At 36.7% G+C, this 20,725-nt stretch overlaps 1 protein-coding gene across 1 annotated transcript; it reads left to right on the top strand.

Moving 5' to 3' along the window:
• Positions 1-703: 703 nt before the first annotated feature.
• On the top strand, positions 704-1,720 carry LOC120526566 (trace amine-associated receptor 13c-like). Its single transcript, XM_039749730.1, has one exon. It carries the CDS (start codon positions 704-706, stop codon positions 1,718-1,720), a length of 1,017 nt encoding a protein of 338 aa, XP_039605664.1.
• The last annotated feature ends 19,005 nt before the right edge of the window (positions 1,721-20,725 follow it).

The following is a 20,725-nucleotide window of genomic DNA, read 5'->3' as shown; positions in this document are numbered from 1 at the left end:
AAATGCTTTCATATAATAATCATCATCATCATCATTATCATAATAATAATAATAATAATAATAATAATAATAATAATAATAATAATACATGCATACATACATACATACATATATACATACATACATAATACATACATACATACATACATACATACATACATAAAATCTGTAGCCTCAACAGCAGTCTATTCAACTGCCTGCTCCTGCTTTAATCACATGCAGGTTTAGGAGGGGTGCGGCTTAAATTGATTCTTACATCATATTAACTGAATATTTTATTCATGCATTTGTTTACAATCCAAAAGTGAATAGTGTCAGAAACTGAGAAGGTTAAGAATAATATATATATATATATATATATATATATATATATATATATATATATATATATATATATATATATATATTAAGCAGAAGGCGGTTGTTTATAATTAAAAATGTTACTTGATAAAATGAAAATTATTTTATACGTCATTTCAAACTTAAAATAAAAGTGTCACTTAGCTATTATTGTGATGATTAATTATCCAGTGGGAACGGTACCAAAGTAAAGGTTCGATCAACAAATCAGAAAACAATCCTGAGAGATGGGACCACATAATTCCCAGTACTGTAGTAGAGTTTCAATATACTGTATATAAGGGCAAATAAACCACCAATAGTGGGTTAATGCATGTACCCCCTCAGAAAATCTTAATCTGAGATGGAAAAAGAGGAGGCGGCATTTTATTGTCATTATTCCGGCAACGTATCCTGCATTAGGCAAGTACGAGGAGCTGCAGTTTCTCTAATCCTCTACGTTCTTGCAGCAGGAGCGGTAATGCTTACGGTTTTTGGAAATCTGGTGGTGATCATTTCGATTTCTCATTTTCAGCAACTCCACACGCCAACTAACATGCTCGTTCTTTCTTTGGCTGTGGCAGACTTTTTAGTAGGGATTCTTGTTATGCCGTTTATGATTATTCAGTCAATCGAATCTTGTTGGTATTTCGGAGAAATATTTTGTCTCATTTATTCTATGCTTTTAACTTTTTTGACCACTGTATCAATGGTGAATTTAGCAGTGATAGCAATTGATAGATATTTAGCAATTTGTAACCCGATGTTCTATACCATCAGAATTTCTGTTCGTTTGGCGTGCTTTTGTGTATTAGGCGAGTGGCTCGTAACTCTGTCCTACGTATTTGCAATTATGTTTTCTAATGGGAACACGGAGGGAGTTATAGGAGTCGATCCATGCCCTGGAGATTGCGTGCTTGTATTAAACGAAACATGGGGACCAGTAGATATCGTACTTTCGTTTATTCTACCCGTTTCTGTAATGGTGATACTTTACACAAAAATTGTTATCATAGCAAAAGGGCACGCAAAAGCGATATCAAAACAACAAAGGGTGCTCGAGGATAGAAAAAACAGCAACATGCCAGTAATCAAGAAAACAGAAAAGAAAGCTTCAAAAACACTGGGCATAGTGGTGCTGGTTTTCATACTTTGCTGGCTGCCATTCTATATTTCTGCAATTCTTACTCAGTTCATTAGTTCTCCTATTCCTTCCATTGTATTCTGTGCATGTTGGTGGCTTGCATTTCTTAATTCTGGCATCAATCCAATCATTTATGCTTTGTTTTATCCATGGTTTCGTAAATCTTTTAAATTATTAGTAACATTAAAGATTTGCAATCATGGATCGTCTTTGCTTAGCTTGTTTAACGAAAACTAAGCTGTTTATCTCAGAAAATAAGATGGAGTTTCTGTCCACACATTCTGTAGCCTACTATATTACACATATTACAAATTTAAGGGTGCGATTTTAGTATAACCTCATTCCTCATACCGCCAGCATTCGTCTATTAAGTACAGAGTTGGTGCTTATCGCCGTATCATTGAATTTAAGAGGAAAACAAAACTAAACGGAATGCCAGCGCATCATATGGGTGAAGAAAACGTGAGCCAATTTAGAGTCACCACTTAACCTTACAAGCCCTGCAATGGACTGGCGCCCTGTTCAGAGTTTGTTCCTGTCTTGTGCCCTGTGCTTACTGTAGCTGCAGGCTCCTGCTGACCCTGTTCAGGACTAAGCTGGTTAGAAAATCACTGACTGTACATTTCCGAGATGGAGAAGAAAACATATGAACCAGGAAGAAAACCAACAACAAACTTGAAACCACACTCTTACAAAATATTGATTCTTTAATGCCACTTTAAGGATTTGTGGTTCCTCATAAAACTAATGGCTGGCCAAGAACTATTTTATTCTTTGAAGGGGTCTCTGAGTATGAAATTATTTTTTTTGAACTTTAAAAAGGTTTGTAATTTGTGGAGCAATCAGAAATCTTTAATGTATAGTAGGCTAACAGGATACAACAGATAATGAAAACCTGAACTTAATCCTGCAGTTATTTAATGCAGCAGAGTGACTTTAAAATTTGGAACCCACTGGCTTTTTGTAAATCTGTTTAATTTATGGACCATGTTAAGGGTATAAACAAGTTAAGATTCTTTCTGGAACCTTTATGTGAATGGTACTTTAGTTAACCAAAAATGGTTCCGCAATGGCATTACTCTGAAGATCCCCTATGCACCTTTCTTATTGAAAGTGTAGTCAGTGACCAACATATATGTTTTACAATTGAGCAGGATATTCATTTTAATTGACCTCTAAGTGTATATGTGCATTGTGTGCAAATGTCATATATTAAAACTTATTTCAATAACAAATTTAACAACACATCAATTTAACATTCATTACTCCTGTTGTAAACAGTTGCTCCATCATGTTTCAAGGCTCCGCAAGTAATAGCACTAGCTAAAGAAATCCATAAGTGTGCATTAAACAGTAGCAGCTATGTCTAAGAGAAAATGACAAAGCTGCCTTTCAATCCACACCACTAACTTAGTTTGAATGAAACAACACTTAACCCATTTAGTCTACCAGAGTTTCCGGTTGTGTACACAATTCTTCTGCAAACTGAATACTATAGCTTATATATCTGGGTGTGACAGTCAGAGAAAAACATAAACCAATCCCTGTTTTCTAAGGAGATATGTGTCTGATAAGTAAAATTATAAATATAAACAGTGGAAAACCTTTTACATTGAAATACATTTTCAAGCATATTCTTAATGTAAATTTTGATATCAAGTTTAGGTTTATTGTCATATTTACAGCACAATCAATTTTTTACTTGCCTGTCTCCTACAGACAATAATACAATATTAAGAGTAAGTAATGAATACAACACAAACAATGAATACAATAACAGGAATAAATACAGTAAAAGAGACACATTCAAGGTACACTCATTTGCCTTTTTTTACAGAATGTATAATGTTGGGTGCCTTTCCTAGATAGTGTATTTTTTACAGTATGATATGAAACACTGTAGCTTTATCCCAACTTTATTTTGGGCAGGCTTCATTTCCCTCTGTAGTTCTTTGCTGTCTTGAACTGAACATGCACAGTACCAGTGAGGGGAGATTGCAGATGAAGATGATTAACATAGACATAGAAAATGTCATGTTATGAAATCTTTGGGTTAGACAGGAATACACATATACAGAAAAGAGTTTAATTGAATCCAGTTTCCCAAAATACGTATATAAATGAAAACACATAAATACAAATACTTAAAAATTATTTTACTTTGTACTGTTGTATGTACTTTCTTAAGGATCCAAATAACCCATCGATACTGTGTAAACTTTAATGTTGTGAAATTAATATCATAAATAATGCAATGAGCTTATTGTAATATCATCATGTCTTCCTTTTTCTTTTGATTTTTTTTTTTATTTTGCTGCCTTTTTAAGAAAGTTGTTAGACTGAAGCAGCCAATTTTGCTGTAGTTCATAACTGTCTCTCTTCTAAGTCACCACAAAGCATTTTATTTTATTTATTTTTAAATTTTTGTCTTTGCTGTATTGGTGATTAATACATCTGTCTCACACCTCCAAGTCACTGTATGTTTCCCCAGTGGCCACCTCTTTTTCTGAATATTACTGTTAACCCCTTTAACTTAAAGCCATGCACTTGATGTTAATTCACTAATTTGTTTTCTTTCTCTGTGAATAAATAGCGACACTGACTTTCCATTCAGGTTTGATTTTATCCTTTTATGTGATTTATTTTTTCTCCAGCCGTCTGGAGTTTTTTTGTTTTTTCTGTCCCCCCTGGCCATTGAACCTTACTCTTATTCGATGTTAATTAATGTTGATTTATTTTGTTTTATAATTGTGTCTTTCATCTTTCTATTCTTTAATATGTAAAGCACTTTGAGCTACTGTTTGTATGAAAATGTGCTATATAAATAAATGTTGTTGTTGATGCTGCAGGTTTAAACTTTGATTCCCTATGAAACTGCAAGTGGGAAACATGGATTGAGAAAAGAACAATAAAAAACATGCAAATATTTAATTCATATCACATTATATTTCTTGAAACTATTAAACATGTTCATATAAAAAAGATATATATATATATATATATATATATATATATATATATATATATATATATATATATATATATAATATTTCTCAGTTTTCAATTATGGTTTACATTATGGTTTACATTATGCAAGCATAAGTAGGAAAATTGCAGAAATTGCTTTGCAGAAAAAAAGAAAAAACCTGGACATTCATATGAATGTATCAGGAATAAGAACCACAAGCATCAACAAAGTTTGGTGTTTTTTCTCTAAATTGAATTATTTGTTGTTTGATGTTTGTCAACAATTTTTTCTTTTACCGCTGTAAGAGTTCAGTCCAAGGTTTTTTCATATCAATCGATGAAACATTGCCAAGGAGGATGTTGTTGGGGGTAATAACTGGAGCCTGAACATTAAATAATCCTGGAAAAATTAATGTAAGAAACAGGGTAAGAATGACTGTCAATGCAGCAGGAGTATCACTGCCTCATAGGTGACTGAAGGGAAGTCCTTTATCTTATATATTACTCCCTGCTGCCCAAGCAGATAATATGGGTATTTTTAATGTAAGTTGGGACTCATGACTTTAGGGATATTACACGCTGCCAAGGATGGTTCTGTTACAGGCCAAGACTGATTTTGGGACAAACTAGTTTAGATTAGGCCAAAGCAGTTTGCTGAAGCAGGTAGGATGAACCTAGTCCAAACTAGATTAACCTAAAATCGATGTAGAGCTCCCAGGACAAACTGAGTAGCTTGGCCTGCAATCACACTAGGCTAAACCGATTCATCCTGTCGTGCTTCAGACAAACTGGCTTGGTCTAGTCTAAACTAGTTTGTCCTAAAAATGTATTTGGCTGGTAACATATTTGTCTAAATTAGTTGGTTCTAAAAATTGGTTTGGCCTGTAACAGTTCCAAGAGAATAGCTCTAGGGCTCCAACATTTAGTTTATGACCATACAGAAAGTTACTTCTATTGAGTGTGTAATTGGGAGAAGACCAGGATTAAATTGGATCAGATGCCAGTGCAGGAGGAACATGAAAAGGAGACAGCAAGAGGAGAATGTAATTATAGTAGTGTATGGTAGACAGGAGCACCAGCCATTCTACCTAATCATTAAAGCTTGCAACCCATTATAAAAAGACCCAGAGTTCCTGATTTATGTATAATTGTATGTTTGTATTAATTTTTGTATATATATATTTCTGTGTATGTATGTATGCATGGTTTGTTTCCCATGCTTGTTTTCACGTTGTTTATTTTATTTTTATGGAACCAAAACTTTTCTTTTTCCTTGTATCTTTAATTAGTCATTAGTTTGCTGTGTAAAGAAAAACTTCCTCATGTTTGGGTGAATTTTACCCTTAATAAGTTTCCAAGTGTCCAACAGTCTTGATCCACTCTATTAATTCCCTTCATAATTTCAGTCATCTCACCTCTTAATATTCGCTTGCTTTAACTGAAAAGGCTCAACTCTTTTAATCTTTCCTCATAACTCATTGGAGTGACCCTAGTCATCTCTTCGCTGGATCGTTTCTAGCATTGCTATGTCCTTTTTGTAGCCTGGAGACCAGAACTGCTCAGAGTACTCCAGATGAGGCCTCATCAGTGCATTATAAAGCTTAAGCATAACCTCCTTACTATTCCACTATTACACACAATGTGCTATATAACCTAACATTTTGTTGCCTTCTTAATATCTTCTGAACACTGTCTGATAATAGTGTAGAGTCCACTATGACTCCTAAATCTTTCTCATAAAGTGTATTCTTCAAGTGTATTTCAGACCTCCCATTATGTACTCCAACTTACCATTTTTTCTTTCTATGTGTAATACCTTACATTTACTGACATTAAATTTCATTTGTGACAAATCTGCCCAAACCTGTGCTAGTCCTTTATTCTTTCTAAAGTCTGCATTTTTCTCTCTGCAAGTGCACCCTTCTCTACATGTAATTAAAATGAATAAATAAACAAATAAATAACTAAATGAGACATAGTGGCTCGGGTTGCTTTCTTACAACTTGGCCAGCTCAGATATTACCTGTATGAAGAATATTTCATTTTATCCCACAGTCTACATGAGTTTTCATCTAAATTTTTGTGGTGTTCAGCAATCCAGAAAAAAGTTTAATTAACTGCATTAGTATGAGTGTGCCTGTGTGTGTATATCTATGTTTCTATGTGTATGCATTGTGGTACCCGGATGGAGGTGGTACCCTGCCAGGACGCCCAAGAAGACAGGAGGAGGGCTTGTGCCTCCTCCAGACCTCGAGGGGACGACCACCCTGGGCGCCACGGGTAAAGCACTGGGAAGCTTGACCCTGTAGGGACCCGGGGTTACTGCCAGGGGGACCCCAATACCTGGAAGACCTTGGACCTCAGCACTTCTGCCAAACCAGGAAGTGCTGGGGGGAAGAGGAACAGGGACACCCGGAGTGATTCCAAAGAAACAGCCGGCACTTCCGCCACACTGGGGCGTGTCAGTCACAGATTGCCGGGGACACACCTGGAGCACATCCGGTGGCTTATTTAAAGGGGCCGCATCCCTTCAGAGGGGGACAAGAGTCGGGTGGAAGATTGGACAAGGTCTCTGGAGGAGGCAAGAGGCGGCCTGAAGAAGAGAAGAGAGAGAGAGAAGGCATTGGATTGGCCTGGACTGAGGGGTATTGGGGGGCTTTTGAGCACTGAACTGTGAAAATAATGAAGAATAAACGTGTGCTGGGTGACATGAGTGTGTCTGCCTGTCTGTGTCCGGGGCAATGTTCACAGCATGTATGTGCAACTACATAACTTGTGATGGACAAGTGGGATCCTGATGTTAAAATAGGTACTGGCTCCCAAAGGGGATTACCAAAAATAAAGAGATGTATTCAAGAATAGATGGATTAAAAAAAAAGATAAATCACATTATATTGATGTAACTATACTGTTTCCCAAAACTGATGCATGATTTTCACCAGAGAATTAGCATGTACAACTCTTTTCACAATTGCCTGAATTTTGTTTCTAAGGACAAATAAAATACTGACCTTTTTATGGCTTTAAATGTATGCAAAAACAGTTTACACACATTAATTAACCTAATGTGCAAGACTCAGTGAGAGGAAATGCAGAGTATTATTCTCCATGTGTATAAGAGAAGAATTTGCAGACTACAGATGCACAGATTACACATTGACTTGGCAAAGATATAAACCTAGGACTTTGGGCATAAGGCTTCATATGACAAATGAATCACTCAAAAGTTTTGTTGTCTTATGAAGATTTGTAAAAGTTTTTCTTTCCTTTTCTTCATTTTTCTTTTTTCTGTTTTGTATTTTTTTTGTAGTAAGAGGTCAGGATGGACCACAACTGAAGCAACAATATTACTTTGAGTGAAAGCAAAGGCACTCAGGGACTCAAATAACCCCATATACACTTGTAATTATTCACTTTTTCTTAATTTTTTCTTTGATTCCCCATCATTTGTTCACATTTCTTCTTTCCTTGAAGAAAAAAGGAAATCATCTGTTGACCCTTTTGTGTTTCATAAATTGGATTTAAAAAAAAAGAATTACTCTTGTTGGCTGATTTTGTAAAATTTGGAACATGCTCTCAACAAGCCATTGTTCATTGTTCTTTGCCGTTGTCCTCATTGACAGCAACCAGCCTTGATTCAGACATTGGTATTCAAATTAGACTTCTCACCTGACAATCATAAAAATATTTGTTGTTAAACATTTTTTGACCAAAGGATAATTTATGTCTTCTATTAAACTTCTTAACCAGGTACTATGCTTCCATGTTTTAGCACAAAGGCTCATCGTTTAAATAAACCGACAGAAAGTATTTTTATTTTGTAACATTTTAACATGGACTAAATACAAAAATTGATTCACTCCTTTAATTTAACACTAACCTTGCAAAGTAGTTTGTAAAGGGTTATGCAGTACTGGTAATAGATAATCGTGCAAATGATTTTGCTTAGCTTTGATTAGTCCACTTATATCACAGACCCAAGGTTATGATAAAAAACAGCTTAACTCAGCAGTATCAAAAGTAATGCTGCCCTGTTAGGGTAATTATACTGTATATATATATATATATATATATATATATATATATATATATATATATATATATATATATATATACGTATAGTAAAAAGAATAGACAAAGCAAAATGGAAGTCTTTCCTCAACTCCTCTGAGGCAAGCTTTACTCCACAGTTGACTCCAACTCATGGGTGAAACAATGTGATTCCTTTCATATTAGATATGGGAGTACTTCCCGGACTAGGATATTTTCAATTGAAAGTAATTATGGGTCATTCATAAGTTCCAAGAAGTAGGAAGTGCAAATACCTGTAGCACCCCCTGCCAACACAAACAGGACCCAACAGTGTTGCTCCACAGAACTACAGTAACTGGAACACCCGGTGGGTGACTGAATGGTCACAAAAACCCAGGAATGTTTCCTTCAAGTGTATCAGAGTCAATGTGTTGTGGAGAAATCTTCAGAAAAACCAAGCAGAGTCTTCAGAAAGGCAGTCAGAATTCAGACTTTATTGCATAGCATTGGAAACCACTGCATGCTAAGCAGAGCCATCTCAGTTCATGAAATGAGCCCAGTGGATTGGGCACAGCTCATTTTTATTTCAGTTCTAAACAGAAAACATCCCAGTTGTGTGTATATTTCTCGTCATCCACTTTACATGTTATCTTAACAATAATGACCTCCTGTTGTATCTGTTTTTATAACAATTACCTCGCTTTGAAAACTCCTTTCCCCTAATATTCATTAATCTTTACATAACAATCGTTAGGACTTGAAGGTCGTACTTGCCACCTGGCCCAGAGATGACCATTACCTGATTATCTATACTAATAAAAGGCAATTCCCTCACTGACTGACTCACTCGCTCACTCACTCATCACTAATTCTCCAACTTCCCGTAACGGTCATTACAGTCGACAACGTCCGCAATGTTAAACTTTTTTATTTATGGCCCCATCTTCACGAAATTTGGTAGGCGGCTTCCCTGCGATAACCAAAACCGATCTACGTACGTATTTCGGAGGTATGATGCCACTGTCGGCCGGCATATTGAACTTTCCAACGTCATTAATTCTCCAACTTCCCGTGTAGGTAGAAGGCTGACCCCATCTTCACGAAATTTGGTAGGCGGCTTTGCTGCACTAACCGAAACCGATGTATGTACTTATTTCGGTGGTATGACGCCACTATCGGCTTCCATATTGAACTTTCCAACGTCACTAATTCTCCAACTTCCCGTGTTGGTAGGAGGCTGAAATTTGGCAGGCTCATTTCTTACAGCTTACTTACAAAAGTTAAGCGGGTTTCATTTTAAAATTCTATGCGTAACGGTCATAATGGTCGACAACGTCCGCCATGATGAACTTTCTTATTTATGGCCCCATCTTCACGAAATTTGGTAGGCGGCTTCCCTGCGCTAACCGAAACAATAATAATACGCACTTATTTCGGTGTTATGATGCCACTGTCAGCCGCCATATTGAAATTTTCAACGGTCTTTGTTACTTATGGGCCCATCTTCAAGAAATTTGGTATGCAGGTTCCCAACGCTAACTGAATCCTACTTACGTACATATATACGTCCATAGCCTGCAGCTTGGTCACCATGTGAGACGGTGTTGGGTCCTCCATCCCAACGCTTCCCTCGTTGTTGGCTGCCTGCTTATATAAGGCCATCCGTCGCTCTGGTCTCTACATTCCCTTCTTTGCTTCGCCACGGGATTCACATCTCCCTGCTGATAACTACAGCCTTTTTATTTAATCTACGCTTTCTCCGCTGTTTAATTGTTCGCTTATTACGATTATAGTTATTGTGTAGGTATTTTAGACTTACTTTACATTGTTCAGGTTCCCATTTCCTTTATCGTTCCAACTGTACCCCCATTAACATGTCTATCGAGGTGATCACCATCGATCAAAGAACTGTCACTTACCAAGTGGTTTCCATGCCCGGAGATGGCACCTGCCTTTTCCATTCTCTTTGTTAAATATTGCATGGCCATATCAGGCTCACTCTTGATATCCAGAGGAACATTGTGTCTTATGTATTGAATGACTGGGACAGGTTCAAGGTGTGGACTGATGACGGAACAGGAGATAATTATACTACACAGGAGCACTATAAGAGTGAAATGCTTAAGCCCTTCACCTATGGTTCTGCATGTGAGTTGATGGCTGCTGCTGAATTTTTCGGTTGTCGCTTTCAAGTCTACCGAAATGGCCAAATATTTTACACCTTTCAACAGCCGCCAATGCCTCTTAAACATCTTAGATTCACAGGTGACGATTTCAATAGTGGACACTTTAATGTTTATGAATAATTAAACTCTCAAAAGCTGGATGCGAAGTTATCGATAAAACCGGTTGTATGCTTACAACGCTTGACAGATGCCGAATGTCACTTCAACACAAGTCCTGCAAATACTGTCGTAATTGAAACAAACCATGAAAGTCACACCAGTTATGACAGCAGCAATCCAAGCTGTGAGATTTGAGACAGGATTACTTTTCACATGGCCAACTGTATATTGCATGCTCAAGAGTAAGCTCAGCGCACAGCTTGGTCATATTACAACCGGAGGGCCGAACTGACAACGTGGTAAGAGATCCTTGACAAATAATTATTGGTATATTTTCCCTCAGTTTAAAAAGGTTTAATTTTCTTCTTAATAAAAAATTTAAGGCAGTACTTCACCACTGCAAAGCGTGGGTATTTTGCTAGTGTTTTATATTCCTCACATTCTCGCATTCCTAATCTTGATCTAATAAAAATTGGTGGCCTGTTAATTAATTAGTCCTCATCATTAAGTTGGAACCAGTTTGACCTACATATGAGAAACTGAACTTTTCAATTAATAATTGCTTGTTGCACCAGTATCCAGTAAGACTAAAATCATAGGCAGCTGTGCTGGTAAGCGCAGCAAACATTTTTACTGATAAGGGCTAAGCTGATGGAGCCGAATGCAAATGGCTGTTCTGATAATCAACTCATAGGCCTTAAATTATAAAATTAAATATACAATTTAAAAATGTTTACATGTTTAAAGTGTTTATACACTATACGTTCAAGTTTACTTAGTTTTCTTTAAGTTTAATGCCCTTGTGGTAACTTGTCTAGATTTGGGGAATCAAAAGGCTGAGCAACGCCACCATGTCCCAAAACAAAAGCTTGTTTACTCAGCTCCTTCAAAAAACAGTGTCCTTGGTTCATAGAGAACAAGGCAAGTGAAAAGCAAGCAGGCCACATTAAAAACAAAAACAGTGGCCTGTAAAATAATAGTGCATATCTATGCCACTTAAAAAGATGTCAAGCGACTCTTTTCAGTTGCCAATAGTTCTAAAACCAATAACAAGGCATATTGATCCTTGATCTAAACTTCAACAAATGCAGTCTTGTTCCATCATTACCCCTGGATTCATCATTATATTGGCCTCCTGACCAGCATATAAGGGTCCAGAACCCATCCTGACAGGTCAGCACATGCATGTTGTCAACTACTTTCATAATACTTCAATAAAGCAGTATTTTTATGTGAAATGGTTACCTTTAATCTTGTTATCAGTATGTCATTTAAAACAATAAATCTTTAAGAAAAAATAAATCTTAAATATTTTGAAAGGGCAAGAAGAAAATTGTCAAAATGAAGCAAGAAATGTGTCAATTAAAAAAAGAATTTGGCACATAATGGGTGAAAAATTAAGTACCCATATTTGTTTCATACAGAAATAAAAACCCTGCTGTTGGTAAATTTTGACATTGCAAATTCATATTTTCAGCAAATTCCATGTTTTAATAGCAACTTTAACTATCAGCTGGAATTAAAATCAATGTAAGAAAATGATTTAAATCAGAATCAGCAGCCACAAAGAAGTTCTCCATGAGAAGAACTGAATTCTCCTGTCGAGACAGAAATCGTCCGTTTTAATGCTTGCAGTCCTTGTGCTATTTTATTGAAAACCGAGCTTACGTTCTCAAATAAAAATCAGCCTTTCAAAATGAATTATGTGAACAAGGGATATTGGATACAGTATATGAGTAAAGTAAGTGAGCAATTAAATGAGAAAGATGCTTTAATTGACATGGGAAAAAACTGTGAGTTCCAAAAGAATTAAATGGGTGCAGATGATGCAAATTAGCATACAGTGGAATAAATGCGACCATATGTTTCCCTACAGGAGATTCCGTATAAAGCGAAAAGCCACGAAAACATTTACTGAAATGCAAGATGAGGAGGTGGTGTTTTATTGTCATTATTCTGGCAATGTATCCTGTATTAGACAAATACGAGGAGCTGCAGTTTCTCTAATCCTCTACGTTCTTGCAGCAGGAGCAGTAATGCTTACCTTCTCCGGAAATCTGGTGGTGATCATTTCCATCTCTCATTTCAAGCAACTCCACACGCCGACTAACATGCTTGTCCTCTCACTATCTATGGCAGACTTTTTAGTGGGGACTTTTGTTATGCCGTTTATGGTAATTCATTCGATTGAATCTTGCTGGTATTTCGGAGAAATATTTTGCCTCATTTACACGATAGTTTTAACTTCTTTGACTAGCGTGTCCATGATGAATTTAGCAGTGATAGCAATCGATAGATATCTCGCTATTTCTAACCCAATGTTATACGCCATCAAAATAACAGTTCGTTTGGCGTGTTTTTGTGTTATTGTAGTATGGTTCACTTCATTGTCTTATGTATGTACTATGATGTTTTTGAATGGAAACACTGAAGGAGTTGTAGGAGTCGATCCTTGCCCGGGCGATTGTGTGTTTGTCTTGAATGTAACCTGGGGGACAGTAGATATCGTCCTTTCGTTTCTTCTACCAGTTTCCATTATGTCAACCCTTTACGCAAAAATTGTTATAATTGCGAAAAGACACGCACAAGCTATATCAGTTCAACAAAGTGTGCTTGTGAAAAGAAAAGACGGAAAAATGGCAGCAATCAAAAAATCTGAAACAAAAGCTTCAAAAACATTGGGCATAGTTGTCTTAGTTTTCATACTTTGCTGGTTGCCATGCTATTTTTGTGCTATTCTTGATCAATTAATCGGTTATCCTGTCCCTTCTATTGCATTCAGTGCATGCTGGTGGCTTGCGTTTATCAATTCCGGCATCAATCCAATTATTTATGCATTATTTTACCCTTGGTTTCGCAAGTCATTAAAACTATTAGTAACATTCAAGATTTACAGTCAAGAGTCGTCGCTTTTAAACTTATTTACCGAAAGTTAGGTTTGTTTCAGATTCTTAGAATTGACGATAGGCTACGTTCAAACCGCTCATTCCATGGTTAATAACAAATTTTTAATGTATGTGCAAAATATTTAAAACATAAATCAGCAAGATTTGTGAATCGCAACTGATACAAATAAACATATTGTTTTCAGCGGATTTTTTTTACCGTGTAAACTAGTAATTAATACGGTTACTTAAAAGCTAGAGGTGCTTCCAGCAGCATGCATGAGACTGTGGCTAGTCGGCCGTAAAATAACGTGGCAACGGTGACAGTTCCCGACTTTAATGATCAATTAGTTCAGTTAACCTGCTAGTACGACCGGTTCCATAAATTACTATGGTAGGATAGTCATTTTGAAAAGAAATTTAAAAAGTGTTTCGAAAAATTTTAAAATGTTACCCATGAATATAGGCTACATGAGAATGTTTTTTTCAGTTCTCGATAAATGCATAGGGATTTTTTATGCTTTTATCATAAAGCAATTCCATTTTATTGATTCGTTTATTTCTTTTTAAATGCTGCACTCTTGAAAAGAACATTTCTTTAACAGCATCTTACTGGGTTGTGTTGTTCCGTGTAGAACCTTTGTTTGCTGAGGAACCATTTCATTTCGGAATTAGTTTTTGCATATGAAATTGGTTCTTTGGAATTAGAAAAAGTTCTTATTATGTGGAAAAAAAACCCCACAAATCTTTAATGTACAGCAGGCTGTTGACAGATCAAGAACCCCAAATTTAACCTGCATTATGGTATGCAGCAAGAAACCTTTTAAAATCAGGAGTCAACTGGGATTTCAAAACCTTAACTGTTTATGAGTATTTATGAAAGCTGTTATAGACAAATAAATATTCTTTCTGGAACCTTTATGTGATTGATTCTTCAGGGAACCTTCACTCTGAATAACTGCTCTAGTACTTTCATTTTTAAGAGTGTGGTTATTCTAGGTATTTTAAGGCCAGAAACGCAGATGTAAAAGAGAGAGTGATTTGTTTTCAGTCGTTTTTAATTGCTTTACATAAAAGAGTTTAAATTATATATTATTATGGTTTTTTTTAAAATGTGCGCATTAAAACATAAATAATGCACTCAGATATGGTTGTGTTGAGATACATTCATGATGTGCTTGTGATTTTTAAATATTTCTTAAATATTTTATTTAATTTCAAACTTAGTAACAGTTATATATAAAGACAGAAAATATTACACTCACAAAAAGGAGAGAGACGGAGGAAGGTTTAAAGTAATAAACTTGGTTCTTTTATTGAGGTCGTTGCTAAATATATGTTTACACCATATGTGTATTACAGTCTACTTCATATTAGCTCCCAAATATCCATAACTCCTTATTACTACTGAACCTCATTATTTTAAAAGACTTAAAATATACTACTGCACATATTCCTCCCCCTGTGGTTAAAAACAGCATATGGTTATTTACATACAAGAATATCAAAAAGAAACAGAACACACACTGTTGGAAATGTAGTTTACATTCCAACAAGGGAGAGAAGGTATAAACTACCTCTACCCACCACTAACCCAGGGGATAAATTTGCTCCTTTATTATTATTACTATTATTATTTATTAACTCGGTTAACTTTAATGGAACAGCATCAGCAGAAGTGAAGCAAGAGAGACAGGTGGTATCTTCAGCTGGCTTTGGGTCAGCTCACTAAAACTTGGTCCTTTGATGCTTCTGTCCTGCTGGCTGTTTCAGCAGGTACACATGCAGCAGCTGTTCAAAATGTTGTCTCCATGTCTGGCTATTTTATATACATACATTGCAAGAGACAGGTCCAGTATTTTGAAGAATAGTTGCAGGTAACCCACTTCTTTGTGGTGGAATAATTATAAAGAAAAAAACTATCTCCACTGGAAAATTCACAATCGTTAGCCCACTTGACATGTTGATTTATTAGAACCTGATGCTTATTATAAATGCACACCTGAGTGGTAGCTGGTATCAATGAATCGAGATGTAATCTAAGCCTCCTTTTTAGAAAAAGATCAGTTCATGATATACCTGTTGTTGCACAGGGTGTGTTGTGATATTTAAGAAGAAATATTGGCTCTCCTTGAAAGGTGCTTCAGTTTTGTATGCATTATATATTTAAGAGTTTAAACCATTCTTTCAGCCAGATCATTAGTAGGATGGTAAGTCCTGGATCAATGCTTAATACTAGTACTTTATGGAATTTTTTGAAATACAAAAATAATCTTCTCTGGGAGTCCAAAATGTGCCAGCATCTCTCTTAAGGTTTGAATAATCTTTTCTGATGTTACAGTGGGCATGATAGTAATCTCAGGCCACTTAGATTGTGTATCCACTGCAATCAGAAACATGACATCCTCTAAAGGTTGTGTAAAGTCAAAATGAACATGTTGCCAAGGACTATCAGGCCACTCCTATGGATGCAATGGTGCAGCACCTGGCATATTTCTGACATCTTGGCATGATGAACATAAAGTTGCCTTTTCCTTAATATCACAATCAGGTCCAGGCTATCTTAAGTAACTTCAGACTACCTCTTTCCTTCTGACCAAGCCCTAGTGTCCGGGAATGAGTTTCCTCAACATTGGTGGTATAATTACTTGTAATTACTTGCCTGACAGACGACATCCTGCTGTTACTCATATCTTATTCCCAGTCAAAGGTGAAACTGAACATCAGACAATGCATAAAGGCTGCTCAGATACTGCCCTCTGACAATTCAATCTAGTAGTCTTAATAGTGTTGCATCAACCTTGGTTTGCTGCTTGATCTGGCTGGTGGCTACAGCTGTATTTTCCACCATCTGAAACTATAACATTTTTTGCCCTTTTTCTAAGGGTTGTTCAGGTAGAAGGAGTCTTTACAGGCCATGTGCATTTCCATGTGCCACAGAACGCCTGTATTTGATTATATAATTGTGAGCCATACACAGTAATGCCCAGCAGAGAAGCCTACTTGCTGCCATTAATCAAGAATATCAGCCAAAAATAGATGTGGCAAATCCAAATAGTCACTCCTCACCTGTATGCATAATATGCATTGCAACAGTACCAGTAGCCTACTGTAAAGGAGGTGTCACATGATAGCTGAATTGGTAAGGATAGGTCAAAATGTGTTAAAACTCTCTTACCAGCAAGTGCAGCCTTGGCTTTGCTCAATGCCATTTCACACTCTTGTGACCTTTTCCACACAGCAACTCATGCAGTGGTTTCATCAACATTGGTAGCCAAAATAGTTCAGGAGAGCTAAGAATGATCTGAAGTGGAGGACTTTGCTTGGAGCAGGGTCATGCACTATTTAATCACTTTTAAAGGAGCTGTCTGCAAACCATCAGCATTCATCATATGTCCTAAGCATTCTGCAGAAGCTTTCAAGAAGTCACATTTGTCTTTATGCATGCACAACCCATATTTTTACAACTTGTTTTAGGTTTTGTCTGGATTCAACATGTGCTCCATGTCATCTCAGCCTGTGATCAGGATGTTAAACAGGTAACATCTGATAATAGGTAGTCCACTAAGGATCTTGTCCATGGCACACTACAATAAAGTCAACACCAAAGTAATCTCAAAAAGTAACCTATGATAACAATAGAGTTCATTATGGGTTCCAATGGTGAGGTACTTTTATAAGCCCTCATCCATATGCATTTGTAAATATGCTTGGTTGAAGTTTTTTTTTTCTCCCAGTTAACCCAGCAAAATATCTTCAATTACAAGAAGGGGGCATTGCTCAGCAATGACTTTTGAGTTAACTGCTACCTTAAAGTCCCCACATAATCATAAAGACTTGCTTGATCACTGGAGCCAAAAGACTGGCTCAATCAGTAAGAGAGAAAGGTTCTATAACTCCTATTTTGACAAGCTAGTCAGTGTCCATTTCTACATTAGGTCTTAGGCATAGAAATCACTCCTTGCCTTCAAAAACCTTGGTTGGCATTTTGGTTGCACTCTCTGTGTCACTTTAATTACGTAAACACTCCCAGTTCCTCTAGGAAGAGGGCACAATGCTTTCTCAGGACCACAGCCAACTTAGACTCTGTATATACACACTGTATATGGATATATGGGAAATTTTGATGTTTGCCCATTCAGTACAACCTGGACCTTTGCTTTACTCAGCATGAGTAGGTTCTCCCCAGTATAAGTCTTTATTATACTCTTAGGGTGTTTCATTTAGAGTTGGTTTAGTTTTTTCCTGAACAAATTCTTTGATGTCAGGGAAACAGCTACTCCAATATCCACCTCTATTGTCATTGGGTGCCCTTCCCGGATGGCAGTAGTAGTATATGCTGCTGAGCCTCCTTTATTATTTAATCTTTTAAATGGTAGCTCAGCCTCTGAATTTTCAGTTTCTTCGCTTTACATGCATGCTCCACATGTCAGTTATTTTGCCCAGCACTCTGCTGGATGGTAATCTTCTTTCCATATCTCTAACACTGTTTAGTGCCACCTTTTATGTTTCATTGTTTAGGCTTACACACTGTTTAGATAGATAGATAGATAGATAGATAGATAGATAGATAGATAGATAGATAGATAGATAGATAGATAGATAGATAGATAGATAGATAGATAGATAGATAGATAGATAGATAGATAGATAGATAGATAGATAGATAGATAGATAGATTAGATAGATTACTCTACCAGCTACCTCTAACTGCTCTGCTTCTTTAGAAGCCAGTTCCACAGACACTTCTATCTCAATTGCTTTACTTAACGAAGGCTGGCCTTAGTTAGTGATCACTTCTGAATGCCGTCACTTTTTTTAATCCACACAATAGCAGGTGGCATAAGGTATCATTCAGACTAGCACCAAATTCACAGTGTTCTGTAAGTTCAACGAGCAGAGACCCACCTTCTTCCTGGTACCATTCGTGAAAGCTAAATCTTTTGGCTATTAATAGTAGTTTAGGAAAGAAATGTGACTCTAGAATTTTTTCAATATCATTAAACAAATTGTCACTATGATACTCTGGCTGTACCAAACTGCACAGCAGACTAAATGTCTGCCCTAATAAAACTAAGAAATAATTACACTTTTTCAGGTCATCATCAATGTCTTTGCTTTCACAAAAAAATTACTCAACTGTATCATCAAATGGCCAAAAATTGACTATTATTGCCCTTTTGTCTCTTTTACTTGAAATCAGTGAATGGCAATGTCACTTTACCAAAAAAGTTACAGTTTTTGTTTTTTCCTCCCCCATGATAAATGCTGCATCTTGGCAATGGAAGCAAATTGTAAGTCCGTAACATTCTCATCACCATTTGTGTTAAATTGGAAAAGTTAAATTATTTCATATTCACAAAAAGAAAAGACAAAGGCAGCTTTAAAGTATGATAAAACTTTAACAGATTTTTTTACTAAGGTTGTTGCTGAGTACAAATTTATAACATATGCTTATTAGTATATTTCCTATTAGTCTCCCAATGCCCAAAATTCCTTATTACTACATAATTACCGAGCAATGTATCCTGTATTAGACCATGGTGTACCTTGGTGGCACCTGCACCTCCAGAATAATCAGAGGGGATGGCCCACCCCTAGAGATTCAATCCTTTCCTCATTCATGGAGCCAATGATCATGGTGTCTTTCCACACACTGCCTGGCTGGCTCGTCCTGTCTCTCCCCATGATGCTGTTGTCACTGCTGTCTTTCCGTTCTTTCAGTCTTCTGTCTTTTCCTGTCCAAGCTCCCCCTTTCCTATGCAGGCTCCTTTATCCTATGCTGCCTAATTGGGTACAGGCACGAGGAATCACTCCTGCTGAGGTGCCCGATCCTCCCGTCTCTGCATGTTTATGCGGTGCAGCCAGCCAGTTCCCCAATTAACTGTGGAGCTAAATGCACACTTACACACCCACATCTGATTGGAACCTGCACCGTCACAGGGTGTGATTATTTATTTAACATTGGCAACTAATTGGCATTGGCAACCCACTGTACCTCAATGGACAGAAAAGGTGGCAATATGTTAGCAATTCAAAAATATGAAACAAAAGCTTCAAAATTTTTTGGCATAGTTGTACTCTGCTTGAGATTATCCTGTCTTTTCTACTGCATTCAGTTTGTGTTGCTGGCTTGCTTTTATCAATTATGGCATAAATCACAATCATTTATGCCATATTTTTACAATTGGTTTCATAAGTTCTTAAAACTCTTACTAATTTTTACAGCCATGGATAGTCACTTTGAACCCTATTTACTGAAAGACAGGTTTGCTTGTGATCCCTCAGACTTCTTAAGAATGCCTTTAACATCTAACAACCCATGTTTAAGATCGCAATGAAATGCACTGGTCATAACTAAATAAATTACATTTTAGTTAGAACAATTAGAACAATTAGAACAATCTAGACGAGAACAGGCCATTCAGCCCAACAAAGCTCGCCAGTCCTATCCACTTGCTTCCTCCAAGAAAACATCAAGTCGAGTTTTGAAAGTCCCTAACGTCTTACTGTCTACCACACTACTTGGTAACTTATTCCAAGTGTCTATCGTTCTTTGTGTAAAGAAAAACTTCCTAATGTTTGTGCGAAATTTACCCTTAACAAGTTTCCAACTGTGTCCCGTGTTCTTGATGAGCTCATTTTAAAATACAAGTCTCGATCCACTGTACTAATTCCCTTCATAATTTTAAACACTTCAATCATGTCACCTCTTAATCTTCTTTTGCTTAAACTGTAAAGGCCAGCTCTTTTAATCTTTCCTCATAATTCAACCCCTGTAGACCTGGAATCAGCCTAGTCGCTCTTCTCTGGACCTTTTCTAGTGCTGCTATGTCCTTTTGTAGCCTGGAGACCAAAACTGCACACAGTACTCAAGATGAGGCCTCACCAGTGCATTATAAAGGTTGAGCATAACCTCCTTGGACTTGTACTCCACAGATCGTGCTATATAACCTAACATTCTGTTAGCCTTCTTAATGGCTTCTGAACACTGTTTGGAAGTTGATAGCTTGGAGTCCACTATGACTCCTAAATCCTTCTCATAAGGTGTACTCTCGATTTTTCGACCGCCC

The sequence above is a fragment of the Polypterus senegalus genome, chromosome 3 (genome assembly GCF_016835505.1).
Source record: "Polypterus senegalus isolate Bchr_013 chromosome 3, ASM1683550v1, whole genome shotgun sequence".
Classification (NCBI taxonomy): Eukaryota; Metazoa; Chordata; class Cladistia; order Polypteriformes; family Polypteridae; genus Polypterus; species Polypterus senegalus.
This window is presented reverse-complemented; position numbering and strand designations above follow the sequence as displayed.